Source organism: Uloborus diversus, chromosome 5, assembly GCF_026930045.1.
Source record: "Uloborus diversus isolate 005 chromosome 5, Udiv.v.3.1, whole genome shotgun sequence".
In the NCBI taxonomy this organism is placed as follows: domain Eukaryota; kingdom Metazoa; phylum Arthropoda; class Arachnida; order Araneae; family Uloboridae; genus Uloborus; species Uloborus diversus.
The window spans coordinates 111,991,690-112,019,041 of NC_072735.1; the positions used below are offsets into that span (position 1 = coordinate 111,991,690).

Genomic DNA, 27,352 nt, shown 5'->3' on the forward strand with positions numbered 1-27,352 from the left:
AACAATCTAATTTTATCACTATCATTAAATTTATTACTGTTTACTTAGAAAGGATAACTAGTAAACATTGTACACATCAGATTCGTTTATGTCAAATTATATTTGTTTATGTAAATGATTAAGAATTAACCAAATTTTTACTCTAATACATTTTAACTGTATAACTGTTATTAACACAACCTACGCCTGAATTAGCAAAAACTGGTTCAAAAGTTTGCGAATATAAGCCAACACTACGCAATAAGATATTGAAATGACTCTTTAAGTAAAACATTAAGTATTAAATTTGAAGTTGTCTCGTCCATGGTAGAAAACTTAAACTGTATAGTCAACAAAATAAAATTTTCCTAAGATTAGAAATGTGTTTTTCAAAAAGATTTATGTGCTATTTTGGAAATATAATTCTCTACGCATTTCATTCTCAGGAAAATGTGGATTAAACATTATTTTCTTAAGATAAAATAAAAGAAATCGTCCTTTTGAAGAACTTTCAGCTTTTCATAATAGCAACAGAAATCAGTTCGTATGTGTGTGTTGGGGGGGGGGGGTGTAGAGGAATCATAGGTAGTTTTGAAAACACATTTTCTTCTCCCGATTAAGCAATGAAAAATAATGGAAAAGCATTAAACGAAAGAAGGAGCGATAGGGAAGAATTTGAATCGTCGGCAATTGAAAATTTCTCTTCCCCTAACAAGTTAGTCAAGCCAGTAATTGCTCCGATTTCTGTAATTGCAGCTCGGATTTGCGTCAAATTTTAAGGGCAGAAATTCTCGGCGAAATGGATTTCTACTGAAATCCGATCGAATAATTCGTATACCGGACCTTCTTTTGCAGCTGTCGCGTCTTCACCGGACCAAATGGGCTTATCATTATTGAAGGGACAAGATATGCTCAGAACCAAAACTTTGAATGGAACATACAGATGAGCTCGCATAAATGCGCACAGCATGCTCTGGGAAAATTTATTGACTCTTTCGTTGTTCTATTTATTCCCAGAAAAGTTTATAAAATGCCCGAAAATTGACACAGAAAAAGATAAAAAGTAAGAAAAAACAACGTTAAAAAAAGCACAAATTTGCCAATTACAGCAGACACGTGTTTCGGCGTTACGGGGAACGCCTTTTTCAATGCAAAAAGTAATGAGCTTATGGATGAAAAGACATCCGACAAAAACCTTGCTGTAATTGGCAAATTCGTGCTTTTTTTTAACGTTGTTTTTTCTTACTTTACTGTTCAGCACAAAGGTATTTTTTTATCTTACAGAAAAAAATATTTTTCAATTCACAAAATTATATAGATGCTATTTCTAACTATCATATACCAGTGGCGTAACTAGCTTGAATGGTAATTTGTGGTGTCACCCGCCACCTACTCCCCTACAAACTCAAAAAAAAAAGGTTTTAATATTCTATGTAAACAGGAAAAAATGAAATTCATACAATTTTCAGAAATAACTACATTTTTGCTATAACGAAATTCATTTCAAGTGGGCTAATGTACAAAAGACAAATAAAAACTGAATGCTTTTCCTATAACTTGCTCTAGACGCATGTGTGCAGACCATCGATATATCAAACTAGTATGTTGTGGCCATCAAGAAACTTTCTTCTATATATTTTTAATGGATTCTGACCCCTCCCCATGCTTGAGGAGAAAGCAATATTCCCAGAAAAAATAAAATTACGCACACAGAAAACTTGAGAACCGTCCCAATTTCCGAATTATCGCAAAAGCAAAGCAAAGAGCGAAAATTGAAAGTTATTTCAAAAGCCTTACTTGAATTTATTACAAATACTTTATTTGTTAACAAGCATAAGATGGCAAAATTTAAAATCATTGAGATATTTCCGATGCAATTAAAATACGCAGACGACAGTCTACGATTTATCTTTCTTATTGTTGCATTAACAAAAGCTATTTTTATTCGTAAATAAATAAATAAATAAATAAATAAAAATAAAAAATATTAATTTGAATTTTTGGCATCTTGAATTCAAATTATGTTTTTCGCAATCACGAGCGTGTGTGTGTATGTATACGCGTGTGTGTTTGTATAGGTGCATGTGTGTGGGTGCGTGTGTAGGCGCTCGTGTGTGTTTGTGTGCAGGCATGAGTGTGTGTATGTGTGTGTGTAGGTGTGTGTATGTATGTATGCGTGTGTGTGTAGGATATGGACGCAACCTGGAGACGGTTTTCACTATAGGAGCAGCATCGTGAGGCCAGTCGACGGTGATAGGAGCAGCATCGTGAGGCCAGTTGACGGTGGTACTGCAGAGGGAGGCGGTTGGAAAATAAAATCATAGGACATCAAAACAGTCAAATGAGGACAATAAGCAATCGTGATTACTCAAAAAAAGAAACGAGCTGATGTGTGCATCACATGACTTCCTTTTACTCCAATTTAATGTCATTTTCCCATTACAGGCAATTTTAATGTGATTCAATAGTTTACTCTCTAAATATCACCAACAATGGCCAAATCGACACCAGATTTTAAAAAAAAATCGCCAAACTTGTCGCCAAGTTGGCGAGAAAACTTGGCGATATACCGCCAGTCTTTCGGTCGCCAAGTGCACCCCAAATTATAACACCACTTGAGTTTACATCGAAATTAACAATGATTTCCCCCCAAAAAGGGGGGAAAGATCCCCTTAGAAACACTCGAATGCAACCAAAAATGGAAGTGCACAACTAGACCCCACTAGGAGTCTACGTACCAAATTTCATTTTTCTAGGACATTCCGTTCTTGAGTTATGCGACATACATACACACATACATACGTACATAGAGACGTCACGAGAAAACTCGTCGTAATTAACTTGGGGATCGTCAAAATGGATATTTCAGGTGTCTGTACGTTCCTAGACATGTATCCACGTGTGGTCGGGTTGAAAAATAAATTCAACATTTATTCGGGGATGAGCAAAATGGAAATTAAGGCCGATTTTTGAGTGAAATTTTTTTTGCGAATACAATACTTCCTTTTTTGTAAAAGAAAGAAAAAAATCAGCACCTCTTGGAGCGATTGGCGCTAAAATTGAATCAACGCTTGTTTTCATATAGGTTCACATTTGTTCTAAATTTCATCCAGAACGTAGCATTACTTTTTGAGATATAGCACTGGCAAGAAAAAAAAAAAAAAAAAAAGAACGTTCGATTGCACCGCCCCCTTTTCAGCTCTTGACGCCAAAATAAAATCAGCTCTTGTACTCTCTAATGGCTACTTGTCGATAAATTTTTGTTTGATTCCGTTCATTATTTGGTGAGGTATAGCAGTCACAAGTAACGACAAAACACGCTCTGTAGCTCAGCCCCTTTTTGAGCTATTGACACCAAAACTGAATCAGCACTTGTGCACGTTAAGGGCAACATATGGACCTTTTTTTGTGATTCTGCCTGTTACTTCCTGGGGAATAGCAGACACGCATAACTCAAGAAACGTTCCATTGCTCCACTCCCATTTGAGGAATTCGCACCAAAAACCAATGGGCACAAGTTCACATAGGAGCACATAAGTGTATAAAATTTCGCTTGATTTCATACGGTAGTTTTTGATGTAGAGCGGTCACAAAAAACCGGTCACACACATACGGACACACACAGACAGACATTTTCCAAAAATGATCGAAATGGACTCAACACACCTCAAAACGTTCGAATCCTTCGAAATTCGAAAATTTGCACAAATTCAATACTTTCTTCTGTATATTAGATGTAGAAGAAAGTAAAAAGTAAGGTGGTGTATGAAATTCATGGCCCCTTCATTATTTCAAACGTATCTCAAACACAGGTGTACTGAAAATATGAACCTAATCTTGAGTATAGTATTCACTTCGTGAAGTGGGGTGGGAAAGAGGGTGGTCGAGGGGCTTTCCCCCGGAAAATTTTCTAATTTGTAGTCTTAAAAATGCATTTTCGCTTCATATTTTTCAAAAGCTTGCAATTCCACTTTGGGTGTAAACCCCCCCCCCCCGAGAAGTAGAACCCAGACCCTTCCCCCCGTAGTGACGCCTCTGCATATACAGCATGGGTTCCCAAGCTTTTTCGATTCGCGGCACCCTTTAAAGAATTAGCATTTTCTCACGGCACACTTGCCTATTCTGTAATATTATATAAATTGGTGCCATGGGACATTTTACGGCACCTTTCGCCTCTACCTGCGGCCCCATAGAGTTTCAGGGCACCCACTTTGAGAACCCCTAATATACGGGGTGTATCACAATTCCAGTGGGGTTTGAAAGGCTTATTAAAGCTAACACATTACTAATACAGCTACAATGTTGACTTTACTGGAGAAAGAAATTACAAGTTTCGCTTCCCAAATATTCGACATGAGAACCTTAAATATTGCGATAATATCAAGTCTTAATTCACTCGCTCTAATATGTCACGATCAGTGGTAGCAAATGAGGTTGTGACCTTTTGGAGTAAATCTGGTAAGTCATGTAGCAGAAACACACGATCTTTGATGCCAACCCCATAAAAAATAGTCTTGTGAGTTAGATGGGGGATGTCAATTGAGAAGAAATAGAGATGGAGAGAGTGTAACCTCATTATCTTCAAGAAGCAACAGCACCATGTAACTTAAGCAAGCAATTTCGAGTTAACTACAACCTCTGAACAAGTTCAGGGTTGGCAAAACCCCGTTTTGTTTTGGGAAAGCTCATGGACCCAGGGTTTTTTGGTTTTTTTTAAATAAAACACAAAAAAAAACAACTAAAGCTGGGTGATTTTAAAAAGAAATGTGGTTTTTTTGTCTTTTTGTAGAGAATGTGGGGCACTTGTAGCATATTGTAGAGTAAGTATATGGACAAAGCGCAAAAATTGTCTTGGGTTTAAAAAAAAAAAAAAGCTGGGAAATTAGTTAAAATTCAGCGTTTTCTGGAGAAAAGTATAAAAGACGAAAAAACCCAAGAATGGTGAAGTTTCAGATTTGTTTTTAGTTTCCATGATTACTAACAGTTAGGACAAAGTTACTTCTCGAGTGATAAAATCTATTGTTTGTTTTAATCACTACATTTTTATTTTTTGCATTTTACTTTATTATATTTCATTTTGTTATGCAAAACTACTGTAGAACCTCAAGTAGTTTAAATCCTTTTTTACTGAATTTCAGTTTAATCAACAAATTTCTTTGAATTTTACTTTGACTGTTTTTCTATTTCTGTGTACAGAGTAACAAATGTTAAACTTTTTCGTAAGGTAATGAAAATACTGTACATCCTATTCTGTTTTCTGTCAGACCGTTTGTAAAACCTCTTAATTTCTAAATAAGATACCTTGTTTATTCAAGATTTGTGACGTGTTGATTTGCAGAAAATAATTCAAATGAAAGCCTTAGGGCTAGAGTAGTTTCTTCTGTACAATCTACAAATATTGAGAATATCAGACTTGACAGGACTTAGTCAAGATAATTTGAGTTATTTATTGATCAGCTAAAGAAAAAAGTTAAATATATTTATTAAAAATTTTTGAAGTATTTTTAGTGCCATTAAGAATTAAGAAATACTATTGAAGTTCAAAATTCATTTTTATGTCCATTGTTTGTGGTGAAGAACAAATTAAATTAATTATTTTTTTAAAAAACTTCTCAGAAAATTTTTAAAAAAATGCCCTTGGTTAGTTAACTTTCGTATGAAGGAGGCCGGGCGATTCCTTCACTTAGCTACTGCTACCTAGTTACACACCCTGATAACCACCCGCTTGACAGTTGATTAAACGAAGTTGTCTCGTGTGACAACTTCGGCCTTAGGCGCCATTTTTTAAATAGCGACAAAAATTACTTTTAACGAAAATCTCGCAACTAAATTTCAATTTGTAAATTGCATCGGGTTATGAGCAGTTTGAACTTACTTTCACTGTTAACAATTAGTAAACTACAAAAGAAAAAAGAGAGATCTAAAAATAAAGAGTTTTGTGTTTCGCGTCAAAAGAATTATTTAATTCCAAAATCACTTACCGTAAATTCAAAGCTTCGATGCCTTTAAACGTCACGGTTTTATATCCTTGCGCAAAATTTCTCAACTAAACATTGCCAACCAAAAATCCAGTTTTTCTAATAAAAAGTCTGTTTAATTGTAAGCCTGAAGTGCACGATTTAGAATTTTGCACATTGATCATCACAATTTCAGTAGAAAAACACACAAAAACAAACCTTAACACATCGCTGCAACGTGATGAATTACCGCAAAATACCATTTTCGTGAGGTGAAGAAGTCTTCCTATTCCTATTCAGAGTCACAACTGACTACAACTGTATTTATGTCGAGGACTGCATACTAAGTGCCTTGCCTCCATTATTTTATATACCGATAGATGGCAGCACCATCACCGGATCGAACAGTTAATGAGAATTTAGAACTAGTCCAGGAGCTAATAGCTACCTGGTGCTAGCACCCCCAGAGGTATCGTTTCACTTGGAGGACATTGAGACCACGAGCATATTTAACGTCGCCCAGTCCCCTTTAATGACGATGGTGGGTCTTCGACCTTCGAGGTTCGAACTCAGGACCCTCCGGCCCCGAATCCGACACTCTACCGATCGGGCTACCACGGCCCCTGAGGAAGTCTTGCTATTTTAAAACATTGCAGTGTTTTCATTTCAGTTCTTGTGGAAGTTTTCAACTATCTATCCTATCTATCTATCTATCCAATGAGCAATCAGCTCAAAAACTCATAAGAGGACTGCGTACTCTTGCGCCTAGCCTCAAGTTTTTAACACTTTGACACTTTTACATAAGGCCTCCGTTGCCGAGTGGTCTTGCTTGCCTGTGTTCGGTGTAAGAAATCGTGGATTCGATTCCCAACGGTGTCCGGGGAGATAAACTTTTTTTTTACTTTCTTCTATATCTAATATATAGAAGAAAGTATTGGATTCGTGCAAATTTTCGAATTTCAAATTTTGACGGATTGGAATTGAGTCCATTTCGACCATTTTTAGAAAATGTGTGTGTGTGTGTGAGACCATTTTTTTTGTGGCCGCTCTACAGCAAAAACTACCGCATGAAATTGAACGAAATTAGGTACAAATATGGGCCCTTATGTGAACTTGTGCCCATTTGTTTTCGGCGCGAATTCCTCCAAGGGGGTGGGTGGAGCAATGGGACGTTTCTTGAGTTATGCGTGCCTGCTATTTCCCAGAAAGTAACTGGCGGAATCAAACAAAATTTGGTCCATATGTTGCGCCTAACAGGAACAGGTGCTGATTCAATTTTCTTGTCAATAACTCAAACGGGGGTTGAGCTATAGAACGTTTTTTGTCGTCAATTATGACTGCTGTATCTCAAGAAATAATGAACGGAATCAAACAAAAAGTTATCAACAAGTAGCCCCTAGAGGGCATAAGAGCTGATTCTATTTTGGTGTCAATAGCTGAAAACGGGGTGGCGCAATCGAACGCTCCATTTTTTTCCATTGTGAGTGCCATATCTCAAGATATAATGCTACGTTCTGAATGAAATTCGGAATAATTATCAATCCATTTATAAATAGGCGTTGGTTCAATTTTGACACCAATCGCTCCATGGGAGGGCTGATTTTTTTTTCTTTCTTTTTTGAGCAATCACGATTGCTTATTGTTCTCACTTGACTGTTTTGATGTCCTTTGATTTTATTTTCCCACCGCCGCCCTTTGCACCATCACCGTCGACCGGCTCCTTACGATGCTGCTCCTATAGCAAAAGCCGTCTCCATGTTGCGTCCATATCCTACACACACGCGCATACATACACAACTACACACACACACGCGCGCACACACATATACGCACAAACAGATACACGCACGCACACACATATACACACAAACACATACAAACAACTACCCACACATTCATGCCTGCACACAGACACAAACACATATGCCTACACACTCATACACATACCCCCCCTACACATACACACACATTCATACACACAACTACTCACACACTTATGCCTGCACACAGACACAAACACATGCCTACATACACACACTCGTGATTGCGAGAAACATAATTTGAATTCAAGATGTCAAATTATTACTACTTGTTACTATTTGTATCATTATTATTACTACTATTACTAATATTATTATCAATAGTAGTAATAGCTTTATTTATTTTTTATTCTTTTTCTTATTATTCTGAAAATTTAAAAGTCATTACATTAAATCTAGTCATTTGGGACATATGTCTACAGTTTTGTTAAAAATAGAAGTGCTAACAGACGAATGCTTTGGCTTTAGAAGGAACTCCTTTCTCAAAGAGAAAAAGTTTGGCTGACAGATGAAAAAATACCAAGCTCACTTTTTCGATTTGAAAATACTTGTAACACCGAAACCTGTGTCAGCAATAGTTTATATTTTATGCCTTGCTAACAAAAGTTTTTATCATTATTATAAACCGTTGTAAAGTTTGAACAAGAACAAAGATATAAGTAGTAACTCGAAGAGGAAAAAAGTATTCACAAAAGAAAAAAGATTACTGAAGAGTGTGGACAAATAAATAAATATATAAATGAATGCTAAAAACAAAATAAAGTTTGAAAGGCCTGGGAAAATTGTGCAAAAACAGTTACAACGTTTTTTCCTATCTGAACTTAAGAACTTTAATCAAATTTCATCTCATGCAGAAAAGTTGGTCTCTTTAAACGGTGTAAAAATTTTAGTTTGTAAGAATTTCTTTCTTGTCTATGTCAGCGAAGTCAAGATATCTTCGTTAAGTTAAAACAAAAAAGAGCGAAACTGACCTGAAAGATATTCCTGCAGGGAGTCCACCTCATAGTCCGTTGACAGCTTTTGAGTCAACGGAGTCTAAGTCCCTACCTTACAAGAACTGTAAGGTAGGGACTCCTTGGCATTGCAAACAAACGTTCACACAGACGGACATTCTGCTTATACTCTCACTTGATTCGCATGTTACAGTTATTGCTCTCGATACGATAACTTACACGATATCTAAATTATCTTGCTGCTGCGCGTACTATTTATTCATGAATGAACTTAAAAAAGGTAATTTTGTCTCAAGCAATTTATTTCTCACAGTGTAGCGAAATTAAAATGTAGAATAAGATAATCGGTTAGTGAAATGACAAGTGCTATGAAATGCGTTTTTCTTCTTTTAAATAAGCCATAAAAGTAACGAAGAAAATGTTGAGAGTGAGAGAGAAGTATGCAAGAATTTAGGGAAAGAACTTAAATTGTCTTCAACTGAAAATGCTTCGTTCACTAACTGTTAACTAGCGCAGTAATTTCTGTAATTATAGTTCTTATTGGTGAGAGTTTTGAAGAAACAAATTCACGAGATAGATTATTTTGTAGATTATCTAATTTAGTACTCGCAACCGTGATCTAAAGACTCTGATTAAATGATTATGATATGTTGCTTTTTTAACTAAAATTTGAGCACTGACTTAAACAGTATACTTAGACAGAAAAAGTAAACAATATTGTAAAAATATTTATTCAGTAAAATCTCATTACAGCGAATACCAATGTAACGAAATATCCGTTTTCACTAAATAAATGTTCAGTCCCGTTTTAACTGCCATTTCATTGCTTCAATTCCAATACAGCGAAATTCCAGTTACTAGGAACAAAATTTGTGGTCCCTTAAAGTTCGTTGTAATGGGTTTTGACTAGTAAAAATTATTATACGCAAACTTTTTTTCTAGGATTTAAAAGAGGGATGTTTAAGACTTTAAAACGAAGTTGAGAGCTGAAAAATTGTCTTAAAAGTTATGATTTTTTTTTTAATGGTTGAACAATGATATTTTGTTTTCAATTTTTTATTGATTTTTTGAAACTTATTGATCAAAGTTTCCACCTCAACTGGTGGCGACGAGAACTGTCTCCTATATAGCGGTGTACTAAATATATATTTTTTAAATGTAACTTTGTAAATTGTAAGCAGTTGATTGTTAAGCTGAAAAGAAATCTATTCTTTTCAACCCCCCTCCAAAAAAATAGGGGGCGTCTTTTTGCAAAAATGAGAGTTGTTTATTCTGTGTGGCATACAACAACTTTTAATCTCTTCCTAGGAATCAGAAAAACTCCAATTGAAGAAACGCTTGTTATTTATGAGCAATTAGTCATTGCCAACTTCTCGATTCAGTGTAGACATTTCTTGAAACTATTTTATAATGTTTTCAGTGCAGTCATTTACACTACCATACTGAAACTACATGTAGTGTTTTCACAAATTTTTTATTATAGCTCTAATAATACAATACACCACTGTATTTGAGGACCAGAACGAAATGTTATTTTTTTTTAAACTTTCTCTTTCTCAAACCGTTTTCAAATATAGTGGCCACCGCTTATTGAAATCATATTCGTTTTGAGGTCATTTGAATTTATAAAGCGGCTGATTTTATAAAACGGCACACCTACATTTAAAAAAATGAAATGCTGTGAAGTTTAAACGCTCTTAAAACGAAATAAACTACTTCATTAATTTTTGTTTTAAGAATTTCAAAATACAGTTACCATTCAACTAAACATGAGGTACATTTTTTTATTTGCACAAGAGTCTTAAAATACTGACGTATTGTTGTTTGGTTAACAAAATTGGAGGACAAAGATTCAACATCGTTGGAGAGTTTACAAATTGTTTTGTAACGTTCAACATTATATTTTCCTCTTTGCTCTTACGTAATGTGCATCGTATATCATCAAGCGCTTTTCTAGCATCTATTGAAGAAGCAGATTTGGCACTGAGATTTTTGCATCTTCTGAATCAGATTCTTTCACTTCTTGGTGCTTCTTTATTAATTTTTACATAAACTATGTCCAAAAGTTTGATTTTATAAAACGGCGATAACGATTTTATTAAAGGATGGTTTTAACATGTCTTGGTATCTCAATAGTTTTGTTCTTCCAGATTCGATTTTAAAAAGAGGCTGTTTTTATAATCCAGTGATTTTATATAGAGGCAAATACTGTACAGTGAAATCCTGTTACAGCGAACTTCAAGGAACCTCAAATTTGTTGTAACGGGAATTTCGTTGTATTGAATTGAAGCAATGTAATGGCAATTAAAACAGGACTGAACATTAATTTAGATGAAATGGATATTTCGTTATATTAGAATTCGCCGAATTGAGATTTTATTGTAAGTACAATTTCTCTCTGAATGGATGAGACTGAAAAAGCTGAACGACATTTTCAGAAAAACAACGTAACTACAAGCTTCCTTCGTAAAAAAAAAAAAAAAAAAAGTAGAAATGAAGAAATTTATTTCTTTTATTCTACTTTGGCATTTTGCATTTTCATTTTAAAATTCTTTCCTTACTTCACGCAAGAAGAAACTCACTCGTTTTTTTTTTCAGTAAACAGAGAATGTTCACACTAAAACTAGTGGTTTTCATGGAGGAATACATAATTTAAACTACTTTACAGCTCACAGAGCATGAAAAAGATTTTTTTGTTCACATGTTGCAATATTTCAATGAGTTTAAACTGAAAAAAAGAAATAATGAAAACTAATTTTGATGACGAAATTGCGCTGCAAAGGAATGATCATCTTATGAAAAAAAGACGTTACAAATCGATAGTTGAAAGACATGATTTCTGTAAGTATATATTTGGCTCCATCCCTTTTTGCTCCAACTATATTCCTTAAAAACTTCTGCTATTCAATACAGAATTTATGAACTTTCTGTATGAATTCCATTGGTATACTTTTTCTAACGTTTCATTTTACTAATTGAATATCTTGATAAATGACTTATAGCACCTTTAGTGATACGAATTCTCTTTCATTAAAAAAAAAAAAAACTACTTCGGGTACGCTTAGCGCGAAATATGAATAAATTTGAAATAAAGAAATTCAATAAATAATAATATATCAAGATAATTGTAATAAATATATTTAAAAAATAATAATTCAGAAAAAAAACGAGAAAAAAAGAAAACAGAAAGAAAGGAAGCAAAAAAGAAAAGAAAGGTTGCGTTTACATGTATTCGAAAGAATTGCATGAAAAATTCATTAATTACGTAAGGCTGCCAAGGGGGAGGAAGGTTAGAAAAATCTCTACATACCCTTACTTTGAGGGGGACGAGGGGGGGGGGGGTCAAACCCATTCTTACGTGAGATTTTCAAAGTCGATATTTTATAGTAGAAATCGCGCGGGCAAGTGGTTTGGCAGGGATCATACTTAATTTGCGTCTGGAAAGTAAAAACGTGTTAGGATGAGCTGTTTTTTACTTGCTTTACAAAGCCTGAATAGTGTAAAATATAATAGAAGAATCACAGTATGTATGGCATGTTTTATTTTCAGCTAGCAAAAATACCCGGCGCTGCCTGTGTCAGTAATAATTGTGAGAAACATTCGCTAAATTCTTTCGTTTTCTGTTTTTACTGAAAGAACTCAAAACACACCGCTCTGATGTGATTGAAAATCGAGCTTCTTAGTTACCCATAAAAGTAAAATAGCAATAAGTATAAAGAACGAACGAGTAGTATTCATTTAGAAACGAAAGCACGAATTAAAGCATATAAAAATTTGAAGAATTTCCAAAATATGAACTAACAAAAACAAAGATCACTGAAAATACCGTGCGTTTTATTTAATTAAATAGTACACACACACAAAAAGCAAAAAAGTTCTCTACTGTGTTTCCCTAAGTGTGCAGAAAGTAGAGTTTCCAAATGTTTAAATGACTTTAAACTCATGTTTGCTCCAGAAAAACCTTGATTCAAAATTTTCATTATGATTACTTTTAATATTGTTGTTGTAAGGCAACGAATTTTCGTAACAATGGGGTTTTTATTTAATCATTTAATGGGGAAATTACATGACATTTACTGTTTTCCATCATAACGTTTTTAAACTAAGTTTATTAGGAATAAATTATAGCCTAAGTTGCTCCCTGATAATGTAGCTATCTATGGTGAAAAAATGATTAAAATCGGTCCAGTAGTTTTGAAGATTACCCCGAACATACATACATACTAGTGATGTTCTGGATATCCGTATCCGCGGATATCCGAGGGAAAATAAAGATCTGTATCCGTATCCGTTACTTTTTTTGACGGATCTTACGGATAATTTTTATTCGAATAATGTTTAAGTATTTTAATAAAAGTCTCTTAAATTCCGTTTAAATTAGGTTTTATTCCCTATTTGAATTATAAGGTATCATTTCAGAAGCCAATTTGAACACCCCTCCCGTTGTAAAAAGGAAGGGGAAATAAGTTTTAAAAGTGTGTATCAGTGTGTCTTTTTGCGGCATCGTAGCTCCTAAACAGATGAACCGATTTTCATAGTTAATTTTTCGTTCAAAAGGTGACTTGATCGAAAGTTTTCTTAGCTTGGCCTCGTTTTTGTAGAACTTTAATTACCGAATTAATTAATTAAAAACCTATTTAACGTTTTTCACAATTATGGTAGTAAAAATTTACCCGTACGTTGAAATGTTGGCCCTAATTGAAAGAACGAAGTTTTCTGCGTTTGATATTTATTTGAAACTTCCAACTTATATACAGTAGGAGCTATAATCTTTTAGGTAAATTTTAAATGTAATACTAAGCCTTTGTACGCGTGATTGGTAGCGATTTCATAGTGGGAAGATAAGGAGAAAAAGCTCAATGATTTAAAATTTTTACCTACTGTCAGTTCATATTTGTTAACAAATGTGTGTTCTGACCCGCGAAATTCATCTTAATATGAGGTCGGCTCTCTAGGACATGTTTTGTTTTTCTAATTTTTAATTTAATATTAGTTTTTGTTATTGATTTGGGGTTTCTGTTATTCTTCATTTTTGTTTTTCTTGGCATCCTTCAAAAAAAGTGAGACTAAATACTCTATTTACTGTTTGTAAAGGTGTTCCCGGCTCTGTATTTCGTCGGTTGGAGAAGTTCGGTGGATTGGGTCAGCGCTGCATTTATGCTGAAATAAAATGGGAAAATTATTTCTAGCCTGTGCAGTAGCAGCTTTACACTCTTGCTCCTGTATCCTACATCTACCGAGTAAGCTAGAAATAATTTTTTACCGTTCTATCTAAGAATTAATGCAGCGCTGACCCATCCCTTCCAACTCTCCCTCAATTTTAACGGAGATTTCTTTAAAGCAAATCATAGTCTTGATTATATTTTTGCCGCAGTTGACATTTTTTGAAGAAACTGCCATTATTCTGACGGAAATACAGTCCGTAACAAATTTTACACATGGATAGTTGAATTGGGTAAAAAAAAAATGAGAGCCGTATCCGTATCCGAGGATCTTGACACTAATGATCCGGATCCGGATCCAGATCCGTATCAGCGGATCTACTTTTTTAACGATCCGGCACATCACTAATACATACATACATACCCACACACAGAAGTAGCCATTTATGTATAAAAGTGAGGATACAATTCCTAAGAAAGCAATAAATGTCATGGTGGCTCCAGAGAAGCCTTGATTCAAAATTTTCATAATGATTTCTTTTAATATTGCTGTTGCAAGGCAACGAATTTTCGTAACAATGGGCTTCATATTTAGTCATTTAATGGGGAAATTACATGACATTTACTGTTTTCCATCATAACGTTTTTAAACTAAGTTTTAAAGGAATAAATTATAGCGTAAGTTGCTCCCTGATAATGTAGCTATCTATGCTGAAAAAATGGTTAAAATCGGTCCACTGGTTTTGAAGATTACCTCGGACATACATACATACACACCATAGAAGTAGCCATTTATGTCTAAAGTTTAGAATCGCATCATATAATATATTTCAAAAACAAAAAACTTAAATTCACGTCAAACTGGGAGTTTTAGTGTTGTGTGGCTGATCTTTTGTAACAACATTTTATTACTTTGAAAAACGAAATGGAATCTAATGTAAGAATACGGGGGGGGGGGGAGGAGTTTGAAAAATCTTACGTACACTTACATGGGGGGGGGGGGGGGGGCAAAATTTGCCAAAATTATCCTTACGTAATTAATGATTGCTCCCTAAACCGAAATAAAAAATGTGAAAACAATACTAAAATAAGTAAAACTTGTTCTCTCACAAAATTTTGAAGTTCTGACGGAGGACGAAATCATAAGACCTATAAAAACAAGAGGCATAATAAAAGGACGGCCATGACAACATTTACAGAACTATTCCCACTTGGTGGTCTACGAAGGTTCATAAATCACTCTTTTAACAGCGTTGGCAAGTGCTGTGTATATTCATCGTATTCTACGTTGACACAGCGTCAGCACACGACGAATTAGTTGATTTCTTTTAGTTTGGAGCACCATATATTACACCGAATGCGCCTGATGAACGGATTAATTAAGTTAATCCTGCTTAAATATTAACTAAAACAAAACGTGATGCAGTTTTTTTTAAATCTATTTTATCAGAGGTTTTAGTTTGAGTTTTTCTTCGGAAACTAACCGAATGTTTTTCTTATGAAACGATGCTGCAGTATAATAACTATGCGTGCCGTTTTCGTCGGATATCAGTAGCACTGTTTGAATAATCAATTAGCATTTACCGTTGCTATGGAAACTGAAATTATTTTCTATTTTCCCATGAGATATAACAAGCGTGTCGGTATTGCAGAATTATTTAATTTCAGGAAACAGAAGATGCAACTACCAAAACTTATAGCAAATTAAAAATTAATAAAAATCGTGACCTTCGTTGTTGAACTTACGTTAAGATGAATCTTGCGGGTCAGGTCATACATGAAATTCACATGCATTCAAATATTTTCCAATTGACATGGGGAAAAAATTAAAGGAAAGATAACACAACTATTAGTTTCTGCTTATCAAAAAAGCAGATGAAAGGAAGAAAATTGAAAATCCTTATCCTTTCCTCTCCTTATGTGTTAAAATGAATCCTCATATAGAGGATGTTCCGTTTCAACTTGCAAGACCTATATTTCCGCAACCCTTAGTCCTAGATGCTTACTTCGAATTGCAAAAATGTTCAAAATCAGATGCAGAGTTTAGATATTGGAAGTTTGAAGCAAAAATAAAAATGAGTCAAAAGATACATTATTTAACTTTTTATACGGACCCTAGGTCTTCTAACTTATATCCAGGGAAATAATCTCCATTGAAAAATAATTCCAACACAAAAAATTTGACATTAGTACGACCAATATTATTCGAGATATGAAATGCAGCGTGTTGTGACTTGCACTACTTTACACTCACCGTCAATAACACCTTTTGGAGGAAAATATAGCAATTAACAAGGGTTTTAAATTATATGTGTTCATAGAGTGCGGTTTTTCAAATTGATTGAGGTTTTGTAGTGTGTTTTTGCGTATCATGGCATAACATTTGCATTTATTTTTAAATAGCAATCAAAAACATAAATGTTTTTTTTTTTTTTTTAACTTCGGCAGCCTGCCATTCTTTTGAAAGGGCGATAAGTTTCAATCTCATCTTCTACATGATCCCTTATCACTAGAGAAGTCGCGAAGTCGCGTTTCCTTTTGTTAGGCTAGTGCTCGCGCTTCGGTCTTTTCCCTGCCGTAGCGATCCTTGAGACGAAAGCAGAAGAAAAGAAGTGCCGAGGAGAAAATGACACCTGACTAGGATGGCGCGCTATTGGTCTAAATGACCAACATACATTTTCAAAAGCTATGCAACCTTAAAATACCGAAGAAAATTCTCAGAACTAAGTGTGTGGGCTGGGGAGAGTCTGACCTTCAGCTACACAGATGGGACCCATTATTAGAATAAGAGGTGGTGGGATAGAGCGAAAATATCCGACAACGGGCGGAGAATCGACCGAAGCGCGACTTCTCTAGGGTTAAAACTTTGAACTCTAATATCTCCTTGAGTTTCGATTGCACAAGTGTCAAATTTTTTGTGTTAGTAATATCTTTCAATGGAGATTGTTTCCCTAAAAATAAGTTACGAGATCTAGGGCCCGTATAAAAATTTAAATTTTGTATTTTTCGACTCATTTTTATTTTTGCTTCAAATTTCAATATCTTAACTCTTCGTCTGAGTATGAATATTTTTGCAACTGGAAGTATGCATCTAGGACCAACGGTTCGAAAATAAAGGTCTTGCAGGTTAAAAGGAACACCCTGTATATAATAACTAATTCACTGATCGAATAACGCTGACGTCACTAACAATAAAACTCACGCCACAGCATGATAATTTGACAAAATGCTCTGGTAATGTTTGACATGCAGGGGAATGCTTTTTTTAACAAGGCTGAACTGGATCCGGTAACTAAACTGCTTTACTGGTAATACTGTCATTTTGTGAGAATGAAGAAACAAAAAAGTTGGCAACAATGAACTCTATCTACTGGAGTTTAGGGTTCATCCACTGGAGTTAGGGTTAAAATTTCAACTATCAAAATATCACCAAACAGGCAATTCGGAGCTCCAGCGCTCGAATACGTTACCTTGCGGTGATTTACAAAACTGCCGTTGGAACTAAAACATTGCCACGTTTTAGTTCCATGTGTGTCTGTTGACGTAAACACAGGCAGTTTGTTCTGAGTATTTATTAAGGCAATCGATGTGTCTTAGTTTGCTTTCAGCTACAGAAATTAATTCGTCCCCTAAGAGTATTCTCGATCTTCTCAAAATAATGTTAGTTTTCCTTATTTCTTTCAAAAAAGTATTTAATGGTGGACGCGTAAACAAGAAAACTCTGGATTAACAAAATTGGATAACGTTATACCAGGTAAAATTTTTTATTGTATGAATTTGTAAGAATATGAGTTTTTTTTAATCTTAAATTAATTTAACTAATCATATTTTACAGCAGCATTAAGTTGGAATGGACAGTATGCAAAATATTTTCTTGGATTTATTATCGTAGAACAAAATGAAAAATGTTTAACCTAGAAAGAATTTACTTGATTCCTTTTATTCTCAGCTGAAAGGTTTCGCCAAATTTGTTTAGGGTTATAATTTTGGTATTGTGCGAGCAAAGTAGCCTTGGCGAGATTTCGCGTTTTTAGTTAAACCATTTTTAATTTTTATCATGAGTGGAATAAAATGGTAGTAAGATTACAGAATTCGATAAGTGAAAAGAAATAATGGTCAATCAACTGAAAAGAAAACTACCACCATATATCCGTGAGAATTTTGTTGATGATTTGCATAACATGACACAATTAAATCGTAACTCCGAAATTAGAAAAATCGAAACAGAAAATTTTTAAATGAACCGATTCGGGAATTCGAGAGAAATAACTCAGCTACAAATGGAAAAAAAATAAGCGCTAGCCAAGCAAGGCAGAGAAGTATCATCTTCTTTCGATAATAATTTGTAATGTCATATTGAATTTTCTAGCATTAATTGTTGTTCTTGTCAGGCCACAATTATTATTTAGTTTTATCAAGAATTGATAAATATCGAATTCAACATCATGGAAATAGCTACTACGAACTACGTAGTTTGCATTAATCTTTGACGTTTAGTAATGCTTCTTGAATTCTCATTTCTTTCTACGTGGGCCAGAATATCCACAAGACTTTGAAAATTAATTTAAAAAGAATAAAGCGAAAAAATCATACGTACGAACAAAAATCACAACACTTTTAGCATTTTCTTCGTTACCATGTGCGTTTGTTTTAGTTTTCAATTCCGCCATTAGACAGTGACTTCAGTGCCCCCTACAGTTCGTTGGAGTTGCGAATTGCTTCGATCAAATGCAGAAGCAATTTTTACCCGTCATGCCTTGATTGGCGATTTTCTAGTTAAAAGTTAGTATTTTATTTTTTAACAACGGAAACTTACAACAGATAATAATTTTAAATCATTGAGCTTTCTCTCCGCGTCTACCAACAATGAAATCCTTACCAACGATTTTAAAAATGATTTTTTAAAAAGAACCTTCTAACACCTATGTATGGGTGCTAGTAGATGCCTAGTAGATCAAATTTAATCCAGTGTAGTTTTTTAGAACTTATAATTTTATGTCCAAGATGTTACGTCACGTATTTCCAGCAGAAGAAAATCGTCGTAGACGCAAATATAACGCAAGAAAAATTTGTCTGGTAATTATATTTGGCTGAAACGATATGCTCTTGAATCCAGATCGTTTAAAGCTATTTCTTTAAAACATAAGTAAATACACCAGTAGTTGCCAATGCTTCAGTAGGTGCCACTTTAAGGTTTAAAACACACTAGTAGTGGTCACAGTGAAGTATATTTTTAAACTGTGGGTCTACAATATTAATTACCTCTCTTGAAACTCAATGAGCGTATTATAGCGCAACTCTTCCTTAATCGTCCCATTTCCTAAAAATGCCAGAATTCCAATGTGTTCAATTTTTTATATATTTCATACCAAAACCTCAAATCTGATTCAATAGTAGCCACTCTAAAATCTGAAAATTTAATTAGTTGTCATCTTGACGTCCCATCTGAAGAATTTAGTTTACTTACTTTAAATTCAAATAACTGATGAATAAAATTGATTCAATATGATAGTTACATTAAGAACCAACAAAAAAGCACATTATTGAGCAATCACGATTGCTTATTGCTTTCATTTGACTGTTTTTTGGCGTCCTATGATTTTATTTTCCCACCGCCACCCTTCGCACCATCACCGTCGACCGGCTCCTCACGATGCTGCTCCTATAGCGAAAGCCGTCTCCAGGTTGCATCCATGTCCTACACACACGCGCATACATACACAACTACGCTCACACACACACACGCACACACACACATACACACACATACACATACAGACACCTACACATATACACACACAAAAACATACACACACACATACACACAACTACAAACGCATTCATGCCTGCACACAGACACAAACACATATGCCTACACGCACATACACGTACCCCCCCCCCCCCACACACACACATTCATACACACAACTACCCACACTTTTATGCCAGCACACAGACACAAACACACATGCCTACACACACATACACATCCCCCCCACACACAAACACACATGCCTACACACATACACATACCCCCCACGCACAAACACACACGCCTACATACACACATTCGTGATTGCGAAAAACATAATTTGAATTCAAGATGTCAAAATTCAAATTAATTTTTTTTTTTATTGTTCATTTCGTTCTTCAAAGTAAAAAGTAAACTTAAAGTGACTAGCTGAAGCACTGGCCACTACTGGTATTTTACCTTAATTAGCATGTATTCATGATGCAAACCATAAAAACTAGACTAAAACTAAAACAAATAATAATTTTAGAGAAATAAGTAAATGAGAACTTGTTGACAAAACCCGTTTTGATTCTTTTCAACACTCGGTTATCGAATTCAATTAAAAAAGACAATTCTAAAATCCCAACACGGAATTAATACTGATATTACAATATTTTCTTCTAGTTTTATCTTCTTTCGTAAGCATGCCTTTAATTCCCTAATAACTTGATGATTTAATCTTTTCAGAAGAAAAGTAACACTAGGGTGAAATTTGGCATTTTGCCTGTTTAAGGGAGAAATGAAAATAAAATGAATATTGTTTTAGAAATTACAAAAAGAGCGAGCGATTGGAATTGTTCCTCTACCATTTTGATTTCGAGGCAAATTCCGTTTAGGGAATCAAATGATGTCGCCACAATTTCGGCTCTAATTTCATTAATGGAATATTTCCTTCTTCTGCAGCAAATTAAAATGCGAAAGAAGCTGAATAAATTCCATTTCTTTTTACCTCTGTAATGATTACGTTTCATTTGGAAGGAAAAAGAAAATCTGTGTTCTTTAAAAGGAAAAAGAATTATTTAAAATTTGATTCCACTAACAATTTTTTTTAATTGAAAGCTGTCAAAAATAAACCTTTGATTAAACTCTATTATATAAGGTAATAAAGTCATGATATGCATAGGTTTAGGATGATTTTATACAAGTAATACATGATGGATTTAAGATGAATGATCACGAAAATTAGTGGGGACACTAGATGGGGCTGATATGGTATTATTACCGGGACAGTTGCAAAAACTGGAAAAATCAAGAAAAAACGAGAAAACTAAAACAAATTTTAAAAATGAACAAAAGAGCAATTTTCTTTTGTTCATAATTCAATTGAGACTTTAATCAAAATAGACAGTTGAGACTTAAATACGTTTTTCATTCATAATTATTTGATAGTCTCTAAGAACCCTCTTGTCGAACCCTAAGGAATCCTCGATTTTAACGCAAAATGAGGCATTCAAAGAGAAAATGGATCAAGTTCATTTCGACTTCATCTGCCTTAGCTCTGAGCACCTTGTTTCTGATCGTAATACGAGGGACGTTCGGAAATTAAGTTCCATTTTTAAATAAAAAAATAACAATCACTGGTACAGCAGCGAAATTTATTGCACAAAAATATATCACCCTGACAGTGTTTTTCGACATAGCTTCCGTGATTTTCCGGGCATTTGAAATAACGTGGTACAAGTATTTGTATACCCTCCTCGTTGAATGTTGCCGTCTGTGAAGTCAACCATGTTGTAACATGGTTTTTGGAGCTCATCGTCGCTCGCCGAACGCCGACAAAAGACTTTAGATCTCGAAACAAATGAAAGTTGCTGGGAGTTGGGTCGGGGCTGCGTGGAGGATTTTCAAAAGCTTCCTAGCTAAAGCCCTGCGAAAGTCCTCATGGATGACTAAACAGGCGACAACATTTTACGAATTGGTATAGAAAAATTTGCATCACGCTATGAGAAATGTTTGGAAAATCACAGGAGCAATGTCGTAAAATAGTGTAAGGGTGGTAGATTTTTGTGCAATAACTTTCATTGTTCTATCTTTACACAAGGCTTTGAGTTGGACAGTAGACTGTATTTACGTTTTAGCTCTTAAACGGGGAGCAGCATTTCATCAAAGCTGTTCTAAAATTAAAACCGTCACATAACAATTGTAGAATTCAACTTTAAAACAAAAATTTTAACATTTATTTTCTGTGAATTTTTTTTTGCATATCATGTAAACTTTACTATTTTCTTAAACTTTCCGGGATGAAAACGGTCCATGTGCTACTACTGATATTAAATGAATCATCTAGAAGCTAAGTGGTGTTAGTGCCAAAAGTAAAAAATTATGCTGTTGTGCAGCAGCGTTTCTTAAATTGTGTTCCGCGGAACTCCGGGGTTCCATGGGGAGCAATCAAGGATTCCGCGAAGAGGTCTAATCAAAGGTTCCTTCATAAGTTTAGGGTTGCACTACTGCTATCCTTGAAACAGAAATTTAATGACGATCATGTAATTTTGATAAAATTTGAACAAGTTGGATATTATGGACTGTCATGACGTCCAGGCACTTTTACCATTCGTACTTACGTATGTGTACGAAGCATTTTCCTATACTTATGTGTCGAAAAAAAATAAATGCCACAACGGAGTCAGGGCTGAACCGAGCCTGAAATTTAAACTTTGATATATAAAGCATAATATTAATTATATTTGAGATAGTGAAATCTAAAATCCATTCAGCACTTTAAATTTCAAAAAGAATTCCTTTTGTCGGTTTTCGAAATTACTTTCCAGAGGAAATAAATTCGATTCAAAAAATTTGTTACCTTTTACGGTCCACAAACCTGTTGCATTCAAACTATAGAAGAAAAAACAGGGATTTCTCGAAAAAAGTGAACATAAAAAAGGTTCTACCAGTCAAAGAAATAAAGAAACGCTGCACTACAGCATAACTTTAAAAACTTTGAAATGAAAGACTACTTAGGTTTTGAACTTTGAGAGGTATTTATTCAAAACTTTCAAAAGTCCGTTTATATTCCTTTGTTTCACCCTGCCCCAACTGTCCAAGCTTTTAAAAGTTGCAAAAACACGAAATAGGAGGGAACAAAATGTACAGCAACAAAGGATAGCATAATTTATAAATATTATTAAGGCTTAGTAATATGAAATTAACTAAATGAAAGAGTTAACCAAGGCAATTTCAGGAGTGGGTTTTTAGGATTGAAACCCCCTCCGAAAATTTTTCAAAATTCTTCCAAAAAATACTTTTTATAAGTACTGTTTTTTTTTTTTTTTTTGGCTGAAAAAATGCTCATTACTGTTTTGTTTTTTATTTATTATTATTTTATTCAATTTCATTTGAGAAATGAAATTATCAATACTGAAGAATTGTAGTAACTCAGCGCTTTGTTTCACATAACAATACAGCTTTTTCCTCCAAATTTTGAATTTCTGACCCTAACAAAAACATCAAAATTCTTTAAATTTGACAGTGGAAAACTCTATATTTAACATATATTATGTGTAAACAAATTTGAAATTAAGAAGTGTCACTTCCAATGCGAGTACATGAGTACACGCGACTTTCTTTTGATTTGTTAAAAAGGCATCAAATAATGTTATTTACATCAGATTTTCTCCCCTTTATTCAATAGATACGTCATCTTTTACATATGCTCATATTAATGCTCTTTCCGCAGTACTCCTCATTTAAAAAACCTATTGTAACAAAAATCTATAGAATATCCAATTGAAATCAAATTTTATTGATCACTAGCTGCGCTGCCCGGTTTTACGCGGTCTACCTTGAAAATAAAAATTATGTCAAGTGACGGATATTCAACAATCAGGTTTAAATAAAAGAAAAAACAAACATCCTGAAAAATTTTGCTTCCAAACAATGACGACAGATAATTAAATACTTTTAAGAAAGTAAAATGAGAAAGATGGACTTAAAAAGCGTAAGCTTGGAAACACAAAATAAAATAAGTTGAAGAAATTAAAATGAGAAAGACGGAAAGAAACAATGGATTCAAAACCTGAATCAAAATAACATACTTCGAAATTGATTTAAAAACGCTTGTAACTTTTTTCCTTTGAAGATAGAAGCTAATTTTTTCGAACAAAGGTCGAGATATTTCCAGAGTAAAAAATGTCGCTTTTTTCAATGGTGTCAAAAAGAAAACTGTGGGACAATTCCTTCACTTTTTACTGATATATTTTATGAAGAAAGTATGTAGTGCCTAAATTTTAGCTAAGCTTAAAAAATTCGAGCTAAAAACGCAAATAATTCCCCCCGTAATTAAATTAGAGCATTGAAACAAATTGTATAGAACGCGGAAAATTCTACCCTTTCTAACGATATGTAATATTAATATGTGCAAGTACTTTTTTACTCCCATATTCGAGAATTTATGTGAAAATTGGGCCTAAATTGGAATAAAAAAAGAATTACTCATCGATTTTCGAACTGATCTGCAAATCTTTCAGGTGCTAAAAGAAACATTCTGTAAAAATTTCAGCGAAATCGGCAGGGTAGTTCTCGAGCTTCGCGTGTTCAAATAAACAGGCGGTCTTTGGAGACTTCATTTTATACTATGTAGAGATATAGATTTCACGAGAAATGGGTTTTTGTAAAACCTTCCCCGAAAAAAAAAAAGTCTGGTTACTGCCCTGGTTTGAACTAAAAGTTAAAACAATATTAAAATAAAAATTATTACATCAAGAAATAAATACTTCATATGAACATACAAGAAATATTGCAATAACACTTTCGGTATGGTTAAGTATTTAATTTAACAGAGCAAAATATATGAAAATTGGTGCAGTTATCATATGGGTTGGCTATTTTTTTCACCATCTTCATAGCTTTATTTCTGATATCTCTCCAGAAACAGCGAATTAAGTAAAATTTCCAAGCTTTAAAATAGTATATAATTTTTAGTTAATCATTTTCAAATCCGTACATATTTCCAATTTGGACCTCAGTAAGGAGGAAGGCTTGAAATCTAGGCGTCTGATAATCAAGGACGGATACAAGGGATGGCGATGGGGCGATCGCCCCGTCCTTGAGTCAAGAGGCAGGAGCTCTCCATGGACATATTTTCGATACTGCAATTCCAAAAAAAATGTTAATTTTAGACGATCTGCAATAACGTCACGAAAAAGAAGGCTCTTCCTCGGAGTCTTTTCAGAATTATAGTCTTGAAAACAAAATTGTAGCAAAACTCTTCAGAGAGGCAAAACTTCACAAGGGCAAATTTCTGGACAGGGATCGGAACTTTGAACAGGACGTTTTTCGAAGTTCCAAGAACTCAATTTTATATGATCTTAGATGATATCAGATGGGGTTCAGGGGAAAAGTTTTTGAAATTGAGGCCAAAAAAAAAAAAAAAAAATAGGAAGAGAAAAAGCAATTATAGGAAACTTTGATGACGTTAGGATAAATTCCAAAAGTGGTAGTTCTAAATTAATAATAATAACAATAATAATAACAATTTGAGACGATCATCCATAATGTAGGCTGAGGTCTGTTTGGTCTGATTGTGGTAGAGGTAAATTTGGGAATTCATAAAAGGGTAAGTATCTGAAAGCAATCGGCCCCTCCTTGAATATTTTCTGGATCCGTCCTGGCTGATAATCAGGGCTTGTACATGAAGATATTGTCTTCTCTCAGGGGGCTACCCAAGAAAAAGTCCATGACGCAGATTGCGCCATTAAAATTTATGTGGTTGCTAATTCGAAAGGGTTTTTGATCTTCTTTGGAGGTGCTCCGTAGCATTTAAGGGAGACGCACTATCGCCCTTGGAGGGGGAGGGGGGTACCCTGCTCTCTCATAGGAAACTGTTTTACTAAGAACTATGCTTTCTATGCTCCAGAGATAAGAAAAGACTGATATTCTTTACGAGACTGAAAACTCTTTAGGATACAGTGGACTAAAACCTCATGTAATTACTTTAGCTTTTAGAAGTACAATACTAAAAGATATTTTGTGTTTATTGCTTCCATCAAATAATACGCTTCTTAAGAAATGAGAAAAATGTATGTCTACAATTGTGGAAGTGAGAAGCAAAGGGATGTAAGTGAGCTTTTCAAAGTTTTAAGAAAAACGCTTTTGAAGTTCAGAATCTTCGTAGTCTTTCATTGAATTTTTTTTCTAAATCCTGCTGTAGAGCAACACCTACCAGGACCACTAGTTCTATTTCTTGCCTCGAAATAGAGGAGAGGTTGTCCTACCATTTGTATAGACTAAGTCGAAAATTTTAATTTTGGCCATTACATCCCTTTGCTTCTAAATTGCCTCAAATAATGTTTCACTTCTACCATATTTTGGTGAAAGTTAAACAATACCTTTCAGCTTAAAATTTTCCACCGTGTCCAGGATGACGTGTCCGGACAGTTGCTCACCGGCATAGTACATTTCTTTTTCCAGCCGGATATCAAATTCCCGTATGTAGTCCATGTCGCCGTCTTCTCGTCTGAAAAATGCAAAAATATTTGATATTAGACATAGAGAGTAGAGTTAAACATGGTGGACTTATAATTTGTAAGGAATGTTATTAGAATCAGAGGAAGAAATGGTACACTGGAACAACATTTGCTGCTTTTTCACCTACCCACAATTTTTTTCATACACACAAATTAAATTTTGAACACATTTAGTCTTCAGTTTTCTCCATTTGACTAAATTTTTAATGGGTTTTAAGCAATAATAAAGGTTAAAGTAAGTTAAAATGTTAATCAAACATACTATCTTCAAATATAACCAGCAAAGTTTTTTCGTACGTGAAAAAAAATAAACAGAAAACCTACGTCGAAAATTCCCATTAAAGAATATATTCTCTTCATTGCAGGTACTTTTAAAGTCATCAATATTTAGTTGAAAAATAACGTAGCAATATTAAACGATCCGTTGACGATAATTTGTTATCAGCAATCGTTTGCTTTACTAATAGTTGCCACCCGCGAAGAGCAAAAATATTGATTAGAATGTGACAGTGATAGACTGCCCTTTTTTTTCATTGGAATAGCTAAGTTTTTTACATTTTCATTCCCCCCCCCCCTCTCTCAGAGGTTTTATGTATTGTTTTTAGATATTTTACTTCTACATTTTCTTTTCTTTGAACTTAATTCTTACTTTTATTAAATTTCTCTCCTTTTTTCTTATCTTTCTTTCTTTCTTTCTTCTCTTTTACTTTCTGGTTTTTTCCTTCTTTTTTTTTCTTTTATTTGCATATATGATGTCGCTCAGGGGCGGATACAGAAAACCATTTTTGGGGGGGGGGGGGAGGGGGGGTTCATGCAGAAGAATGACCCACCCCCCTTCCCCATAAACAAGCCTACGGTTTTGGGTGCGAAAAAGTTCTGAAACTGCTCTGGAGTCAATAAAAAGAAAAAAAGCCGAATTGGCTAGGAATAAGGCACCTAATTGGGGATAAACATTGCAAATTAATTTTATTAACAATGAAACGAAGTTGTTCAAATACTTACTTTCAAAAATAATTAAAGAATTGAAAAGATACTGTAATCTTTTTTCCCCCTTTTATGCACAAAGTGCTTGAACACAATGTGGATGGATACTATTATTGACGGCTTAGGAAGGGGGGGGGGGACAAGGGGAGGGTCATGACACCCATGACCCTCCCCTTGTATCCGACACTAATGTTGTTAACATATAATTCTAAGAAACATACAGCACACAGTTTGGGCAAGTT

At 34.4% G+C, this 27,352-nt stretch overlaps 1 protein-coding gene across 1 annotated transcript in view; it reads right to left on the reverse strand.

The window, feature by feature from the left end:
• LOC129223084 (arrestin domain-containing protein 3-like) overlaps window positions 1-26,100 on the reverse strand; it is a 139,394-nt gene extending 113,294 nt beyond the window's left edge. Inside the window, exon 1 of the mRNA XM_054857650.1 lies at window positions 25,989-26,100. Within this exon, the coding sequence (XP_054713625.1) occupies window positions 25,989-26,100 (112 nt within the window). The remainder of the gene's footprint in view (window positions 1-25,988) is intronic.
• Between the last annotated feature and the right edge of the window lie 1,252 nt (window positions 26,101-27,352).